The sequence below is a fragment of the Macadamia integrifolia genome, chromosome 5, assembly GCF_013358625.1.
Source record: "Macadamia integrifolia cultivar HAES 741 chromosome 5, SCU_Mint_v3, whole genome shotgun sequence".
Lineage (NCBI taxonomy): Eukaryota > Viridiplantae > Streptophyta > Magnoliopsida > Proteales > Proteaceae > Macadamia > Macadamia integrifolia.
The window spans coordinates 19,486,483-19,495,791 of NC_056561.1; the positions used below are offsets into that span (position 1 = coordinate 19,486,483).

Below are 9,309 nucleotides of genomic sequence, written 5' to 3' on the forward strand. Positions count from 1 at the left end.
AACCCCTACCCTACTAAGGTTGATGATGAAATGACACATCTAAAATTACAAAGTCCTCATGTATTTTTTTAAATTTTAATTTTTTTTTGGTAATTTAAGTTTTAGTTTATCTGTAATATACCATGAAATGATGATAAACATATTTTAATATTATAAAACATTATTTACTCATATTTTTATAATTAAACCTAAACGGATTGGATAAATATTTGGCTTGAAATTGAAATATCCTTATCCGCATTTTTATTAGCTTTCAAACAGATTTGAATAGTTTCTACAAATCAGTTTTTGGAATATGGATACCCTTAATTTTGACTAAACATATGCATCCCTAATTCTAGTATCTACTATATCTCCTTCTCATATGAAATGACATTTCTATCCCAAACCTCCGAGTTATGCCTCATTGATGTGCTTAAAGACGGTTAGAGAAGCAAGTAAACAAAATGGAGTCTTTGTGCTACCACACCATGGAAACAAAGAAGATAGTGGTAGTGGTGGAGGATGTAGACACAGCTCGAACTGCACTCCAATGGGCTCTCCACAACCTACTTCGTTATGGAGATTTGATTACTCTCCTTCATGTCTTCCCCTCTTCCAAATCAAGAAGCAGCAAGAACAAGAAGAAACAGAGGCTCCTCAGATTGAGAGGCTTTCAATTAGCTCTTTCCTTCAAAGATCTCTGCGATTCTGTTTTTGGGGTACTCTTTCTGTTTCTCACTATTCTTTTCAATTTAAATTTCTTTATCTTTGGGTTATTTCGATTCAATTTAGGCAAAGGTGGAGATTGTGGTGAGGGAAGGTGATGAAGAGGGCAGGACGATTGCTTCATTAGTGAGAGAGATCAGTGCTTCGGTGTTGGTGGTAGGCCTCCATGACCAGAGCTTCCTCTACAAGTAAGAATCTCCATTTACAGAATTGAATGTTAAAGAAACAACTGGACTGGGCAACTGTAATTGAGGCTCCATTAATGGATTCCTTCTTCAACTGTATTAAAGTGTAAACTGAGACCAGTGCTGTTCATGTCTTTACAGGTTGGCTATGGCCCACGGCAATGTTACAAGCTACCTGAATTGCAGGGTTATTGCTATTAAGCAGCCATTACCGATTACACAAGACAACCACAACCACCCCACAAGTTTGGACTTAACCCAGATTGAGATTGCCGGATTATGGTAATTTTTTCTCGTTTTATCTGTAGACGAATTTCATAGAACGAAACTTAGGCACCGTTTGATATCGTTTCTGCTATTTCTGTGTCTAGAAACAACGGCTTTTCATGTTTTAGGAAAAAAAAAACGAATTTTTTGGTGTTTGAGAAACCTGTTTCTTGAAACAATTTTTGCAAACATAATGCCACTTTTTTTTTTTTGTTAGAATAGACATAATGCCACTAAAAAACCCAATAGTATCATTGGATGACCAAAAGGGAGAGAGTTCAGTTGCCTCTTTTTAAGTTTAAATAGTTGAGAGATTTATCGGGCATAACAACTTTTTTTTTCTCTCTCAAATTCGTTTCTAGAAATGATGAAATAAGTCTGACTTGTTTCATCAAAGTCGTTTTTAGAATTATAAATATGCATAAATTTTTTATTTATGTTTCTAGAAAAGAGGGAAACGGAATAACTTTATCAAACGCTTTTTAGGTTGTTTCTCTGTTTCTGGGAACAAGAAAACGCAGAAACAGAATGTTGTCAAACGGTGCCTTAGCTACTACCCTTACTCCAAAGCTAACAAAATAAAATCTCAAAGGGTATTTTGGAAAATACAAAACTTAGGAGGGTATTTGTTAAGGAGGGGAAAGTGGATCATTCCACTATTTTGGCTGCAATCTGAGTAGCAAGCAGCATTTTTTTATGTTTAATGTTCCTTTTGTTCTTTCAGTTGTTCCTTAATCCTCTACTCAAAATCTTAAATTAATCAATTAAATTATTATTCTATTATTATTATTATTATTATTAGCGAAAAAGAATACTCTTTGATCGTGCTGCTCTTACATATTGAGGGGATGCACATGGGCATCAATCGAGGATCAAATTTTTAGATTCTATAGAGTGGAGTGTCATTTTACCCTCTATATGTTTGGGCACGAAGTTGCACGGCCAGGGACGCGCTTGTTTTCCGTTATTATTATTACTAGGGAAAAATCTCTCTTAATTAACATCTATTCATGTGGAATTATTTTATTATTTTCTCTTTCCTAAAAAAAATAATAAGAAATGTTATGCAAATATAATGCCATTATTATTATTATTATTATTATTATACTTTACCAAAAAAAATATTATTATTATATAATTTATAATATTTGTTTTCCCACTTGTTGGCTTGCAGGGTTCCTCCTCTAGCTCCACAAAAGATTCCATACCGAATACTTCCAAACCCTTATGCCATAGTTTGGAAAACAAAGAGAGGAAGAAGAAAGGGGAGCAGTTGAAGTGAGGGTGTCTGTCAACCGTTTGATCTCCTTCCAACGGTGTAGATGGAAGCAGTCATCTTTCACAATATGTCACTTTGGCTTTTGGGCTGGGCTTGTTGGGCCTTTAACTTTGGCACACGTTAGGCAAGGTTGTCATGACTTGTGACCTAATAGAACTGGGTGGGTATATATTGACATCACAGAGACATAGAGACACAGATGGTTTGTGGTTGTCTAAACTTAGGGTTTTCTGTCAGATCTGTTCAGTCAGTTTCTTTTGAGCTTCTAGATGTCTATGCTCACGGCAGGGTTACCCTTTTCTTTTACTTTTCCTTTCTTCTGTTTTTCTTTTCTATAGTAGGTAAGATCAGTTGAGTATGAAGCCACTATATATAGAGATACAACATCTTGCTTGTTAGAGATGGATTGTTACTGTTACAAAGTAGTTGCATTGGGTGGAAGAGTTAATAAATTTCTAATTTGAATGATGAAAGTTAGGAATTTCAACTTAGGATCAAGCTTTACTAGTGCCCATGGTGAATGGGAATCCTTTCATGAACCAAGAGGTGGGGCCCTGATGGTTTGATCGCATGCTCGCATGGTCACTAAGAGTCGTGTTGATGATTTTTTTTTTTTTTGGATAGGTAAGGAGGAAAGTAGATAACAGTTAGAAGGTTAGAACTTGAGACCCCCTGGTAAGCATGGGTTTTTTGCATACCACAGTTCACCGACTATGCTAAGCAATTATTGTCGTATTGATGATCTTAGGGTCCGTTTGATAACGTTTCTGTCGTTTCTGTTTCAAGAAACGACAAAAATATAAATTTCCATTTCTAGAAACAGAAATGAAATTGAAGGTGTCTGATAAGTCATGTTTCTAGAAGTCGAATGTAACTAGAGAAAGAATGGCCACGAATCGTTTCCAGAAACGGCGAAACTAGTTCTACTTGTTTCGCCTGGGTTGTTTCTTGAACCATAAATGGGTAGAAATTTCAATTTCAATTTCTGAAAACAAGTGAAACGAAACAATCATAAATGAGTAGAATTTCAATTTTTATTTTTGAAAACAAGTGAAAAGAAACAATTTTATCAAATGCTTTTTGTTTTGTTTCTCGACACAGAAACAGTAGAAACGCGTTTCTTGAAACGTTATAAAACGGGCCATTAGTTTCACTTTGGGAGTGCAAGTTTAACCTTATCGTTTAGAACCCACCTTGAGCCCAAACATTGGATTGAGATACCTTGGCTAGGGGGGGAGATCAAGGCAGGAAATTTCTAGCCTTGAGTCAGGGTTGAGGTCTCAGGCAGCCTAGCCCGACCTTGTTTTAAGTAACATAGTAAGGTTGTGTTTGGCAGTCATTCAGTTCCACAAACGACGTTTCGTGTAAAAAACAGAATTTTCAGTTTATGTGTCAAAATGTCGTTAAAAAAAAATTGGTGTTTGGTGAACCTATTTGAGAAATGATTAATCTAGTTGTTTCCTTTTTTATATATTTGAAACGAAACCTAAATGACGGAACAAGGTTTCGTCGTTCCATCATTTTGCATTTTTAACGTTTATTTATTTATTTATTTTCCCTTCCCCTTTTCATTCCAAAAAAAAAAAACTGAAAAACAAGAAGTTCACACTAAACGCTTTATTCCTTCTTTTTTTTTTTTTCCTATAGAGCGGAAACGTTTGCTGGATGACTACCACACGCAACCTAAGCAATAAGCTTAGTTAAACTACTCATTTGGCTTTAACTTTTAATTAAGTTTCATATTAATCAATGAATTTTCGAACCAAAAAAGAAAAAATCAACGAATTGAAGTGATGTTATTTAATTTTCATTGGGATCTAATTAGTCTATCCTTACGATTAGGGTTGGGGAAAACTCCCAACCATGGCCGCACCCCCAGAATGACTCTTTTCTTCTTTTTGGGATGTGGGGAAGATGATGGAGATCCCAAGCCGAATGGAGAGAGAGAAAATGAGAGAGTACACCGAAAATCAAGCCAAACTGAGCCGAATTATTGGTTTCAAATTCGGATCAACCACTTGAGTATTTGATTCAGGTTGGTTTGGTTATGGTTTTCAAATCAAGAACTGTCAATTTGAACCAAAACCAAACCAGATTGTCCCAATTAAATTGACGCAAGGCTGCGTTTGGTAATTTATTTGTTCTAGAAACGACGTTTCGTGTTAAAAACGAAAATTTCAATTTCTGTGTCAAAATACTGTTTTTTTTTTTTTTTTTTTTTTGAACGAAATTGGAATGATGAAACTGCCTTTTGTCGTTAAGTCAATTCTCGTTTCCACCGTTTTTTTCCCCCCCACTTTTTGTTAGGGAAAAAAATATAAAATGAAATGCACCAAATACTTTATTCCATTTTTTCGTTCTCAAAAAACTCTAGAAACATTTTTTTAAAACGTTACTAAACACAGCCCAAAAGTCTTTATTGAAGTGAGGTGAGGCGACCATTCAATTTGGAACAATCAATTACCCTACTTACCCATTTATTTGAAGTACCTGAGACTCAACCTACAAAGAAGGAATACCAACTGTGATGGTGCTAGTCGAAGCCCTTTTTCTTGATAGTCTCATCTCTTGTATCTTGTTGTTTACAACCATGGTGGTGCTTCTTCCTCTTCACTATTGAAAATTTGTCGTGGAAACCAGATGCACCAAAAAGTGGAATCCTTAATAAACCTGAATCAGACCAGATTGTAGAACCGAATCTTAACTGAACCGAATGGGTTGACAATTCCACAACCAACTCAGTTTTCAGTTCGATTTTGGATCACACCATCTCTCACATGAACCGAGTCGAAACTGAACTGAAAAACCAGAATCATGCATGCTGATTGACAAACTTAAGCACAATATAAGATAAGGAGTCCCTAGTTAGTTAAAACGAGAACGACAAGAAAATGATGTTTAGTACAAAAGTATTTTAAAAAGCTCAAAACTTAAACAAGACGGTAAAAAAATGGTTATACATTTCAAAAACAGTTAAAAATTTTAAAGAACGTGACTAAAAAAAAAAAAAAAAAAAAAAAAAAATTACATATTAATTGAAGAATTATTTTTGTATAAATATTTGAATCCAATGTTCAAAGTTATTTATTTATTTTTATAGAAATGTTTAAAATTACTATACATCCAAGGAAAAGTGAATATAGCGTCCATGACCCATACATATTCAATAAATATCCACATGAATGGAGGGATAAGACCGTACTAGTTCTCAACCTGAACGAGATATAAAGAGAAGGTGCATACAATCTGTGGTGAGTAGCTTCACAAAATGTATACACTACCATATGTAAGATTCAGCTCCAAGCCTTTAATGTAGAGGTTAAGTCTCTTCGACTCACAAACCTGTAACAACAATATTATCGTTGAACAATAGTCTATTCTTTTTCTAACTTTAGTCCCACATATCTTAGTTTTAGTCCCACATCGAGTAGCTTTTAGAACTGAATGGCAATGGTCTCTTATAAAATTGAAACCTATTTACAAGATTAATATAAACTAATGAAAGTCACTTCAATTGTACGTGAGTAGGTGATAAATTGGCATCTCCCATACGGGAGTGTCTACTCATATATACAAATATCTTTATTCAAAGACGGTTTCTATGAATATTGTCATTGTTTTCATTTAAGAAGCTCAGGCATGCATGCACACACAATAGTTAGTGTAGATATATATGGTATGCTACGCCCTACTGGGTTTCCTTCACTTTCTCCTCTGCCTGATTGAAGTGAAGGTGCCAAATTCATGCTATATAGTTTCTACATGTCTTCTCAACCACACCTTACTCCAGTGACTAAAGAAACTAATAATATGTAGGGAAGAAATTCTCTATCCAAAAGGGTAGCGTATGCTAACGCTCCTGCGTCTCTCTATCTCCTCCCGCAATAAAAGGGCAAGTATGTCATTCATTAGAGGAAAAGAGAGATAGACTCAGAGATGGGCTAGCAAATGCTACCCTTTCGGACATAATTCATTTTCCCTAACCTATATACATATATATATATATATATATATATACACACACACACACACACACATATATATATATATATATATATATAGGAGAAGAACCCTGCTAGTCTAGTGTTGTCTACACCAGTGCATGGGGAAAATGGAAAGGCACGCGGGAGCATCTTCAGGGCAAGGGGTGGGTGGGTTGTATGTCCTTTGCACCCACATGTATCTGGGCGTAGGCAATGCCAGACTGGGGGGAGAGAGAGAGAGAGAGAGAGAGAGAGAGAGAGAGCAATTGAGGATATAATAGAGATTCCCATTTTCTTGGAGTAATCAAAGTTTTCTCCCTGAGTTAGTCTCTCTTCTCCCGCAACAATGGGCAAATATATCATTTCATTAGAGTAGAGAGACAGACTAAGAGAAGCACTATTGTATGCTACCCTTCAGGACAAAGTTCATTTTCCTTTATCAAAAGAAAACCTAAAAGTTATTCCCACTTCAGATTACCAAACTAATTTGAGAATTCTATATTATTTAATTTAATTTTTTTTTTTGTTTCAATCATTCATATAATATTGCTTTGCTTTTTCGAATATATCTACCCTAAATGAGAGAGATAAATATTTAAAATTTGTTTTTTTGATTTGGTAATTATTATTGAAACATGACCCCAATCTTGTTTAAATTCCAAATTTTGGAAAATCCCATTTTCCCTCACTCTTAAGTCTTAACATTGTTCTAATTTTTTGGTATTTTACTTTTCTTATTCATTTATCTCTTCTCTCTCCTCCACCTCACCACAAAATTGTCCAAGGGGATCCACCCTTGGACGTCCTCCTCTCTCTCCTATTCCCTATAAAAGGGAGTCCACAAAACTCTAAAGGGTGGTCTCTCTCTTCCTCTCTACTTCATTCTTCTTCTAGGTTTTTTTTTTAGTTGCTCTCTCTCTCCATCTCTTTAGTTTTAATTCTTCTTTGTTTTTGCTTTAATCACTTTTGTAATAGCTTTTTATTTCAATTAATGCAATCAGTCTTTTATTTTTATTTAGCCTTTTATGTTTATGAATTAAGCAATTGAGTTGTAATTTTTAAGTTATAGATCTAGGTGATAAGATCACGAGCCATGGAGCATCTCTTTTTCAAGTTCAGTTTTCTTTTCAAGATTTGTTTTCTCCAAGCCTAGAAATTTCAAATTTGGTTCATTCCAGATCTAGTTTTTAAGGTTGGCAATATCTCAAATCACCCAAGCTTTCAAATTCAAGCATTGATTCAGGTAAGTAAGCTTCTTCAATAGTCTTTTCTCCCCCTTCTTATTGCCTCTTCTGACTACCCTTTCTTTCTTACTTTAGGATTTTAATTTCAGTCGTTACATTATTGCTTTCCCTTTTCCCCAAGGTTCATGACTAGTATATGTGTTGGCTTTGCCCCTCCTAGCCATAGAACCATCATTTTATTGTTTTTATTTTAATTGCCTCCCTTTCCCTAAAGCCAAGTAGAGTAACCCTTGTAAGAGTGACTCTCTGGTCAAGTAGGGAAGCTCATATTATGATGCATCCCTCGGGCTAAAGAGAGAAACCTACTTGTGAGTCTTTCTAGCTTTATCCCCTTTCTTTTACTTTATTTTTATTTCAACATTTTTTTTTCTTCATTGCTTTTTAATTGCGTGGGTTGTTTATTTTCAGTTATTTATTTATTTAATTTTGATTGCATGGCTTGCGTATTTAAAATTTTCTTTTTCTTGTGAAATATTCGAGATAAATGAATTTTTTACCATATAAAGAATTTTTCTCCTATATTTATTTCTTTTCTACAGATATGGATTTTACCAATCAGTAATAATAATACCAGACCTTTTAATCTGGTGTACAAAACCATTTGAATTTATTCATGTACTATATCTGGTGGAGATCATATTCACGCTGGTACCGTAGTAGGCAAACTTGAAGGGTTATTGGGGAACAATCAATATACTTCTAATGTCAAATCAGGATCAACTAGGACAGAAATAAAGCATTAGGTCGAACTCTTCTTTGGTGTCAAGGTAATACACCTTTCAGTAGTATTAATACGGTCACATGAATCGTAAATGCGTATTAATACGGTCACATGAATCGTAAATGCATGAATATGATGTACCAAAAAATCTGCAGTTCCTAATGGAATAGGTAACAAAGCGACTTTGCTGCCTACCGCTACTAAATCACCGCCCCCCCAAGTCATCTTCTTGCTGATCAACGATGATTACAATATCAGGCAACCCCGTCATATATTGGATTCCACCCAAATATGCTTGCAAATAGATAGTTGTCTTTTTCAATATTGCTACATCGCTTTTTCGGAAGACATTGAGTCCTTCCCGCCTTTTGTTCCACTCTCAAGTCTCTGAATTTATGGAAGTTTGTTCTGTAGTGGAACCGTTGTTGACATCCACCTAAGCCATTTTTTATTAAACATAAATCGTAGTGCCCATGGTTATTTGGCGATTGAATCTCCAATATTGCTAGTTTCAACAATTCTCGCTCTTTACAGTTTCCTCCCTAGCTGCTTTGGCCTGTAATAGGTATTTTGGTTCACTGCTTTAGGTATTAGTACCATGGCTTGCAAAACATAAATTTCAATTTTCAAACACAAATCCGTAGTTGAACACAGTCAAGGCGTGTAAGTAACACTTGGGGTTGTATCATCACCTTCTAACCTGGATGGAAGTTATGCATGAACGTAATGCTCACAACTTCCCTCTAGACCTAGCTGCTGTTGAAGCTCCATCCATAAATGGATAAGACTTAGATCTTAGTGTATATGAGTTGTTGAAGGCGCCAAACCCGAAACGAGCCACCCCTAAAAGAAATAAATGAATTCCAAAGATCTTGGGCAAATCCAAAATTGGTTCTTGTTCCCGAATTTTACTTTTAGCAAC

General features: G+C 35.2%; 1 protein-coding gene across 1 annotated transcript; it reads left to right on the plus strand.

Moving 5' to 3' along the window:
- The first annotated feature begins 411 nt into the window (after positions 1-411).
- On the plus strand, positions 412-2,837 carry LOC122080336. The gene is made up of 4 exons (XM_042647288.1): positions 412-701; positions 775-896; positions 1,035-1,175; positions 2,335-2,837. Exons 1-4 carry the CDS (start codon positions 447-449, stop codon positions 2,435-2,437), a joined length of 621 nt encoding a protein of 206 aa, XP_042503222.1. The 5' UTR covers positions 412-446; the 3' UTR covers positions 2,438-2,837.
- The last annotated feature ends 6,472 nt before the right edge of the window (positions 2,838-9,309 follow it).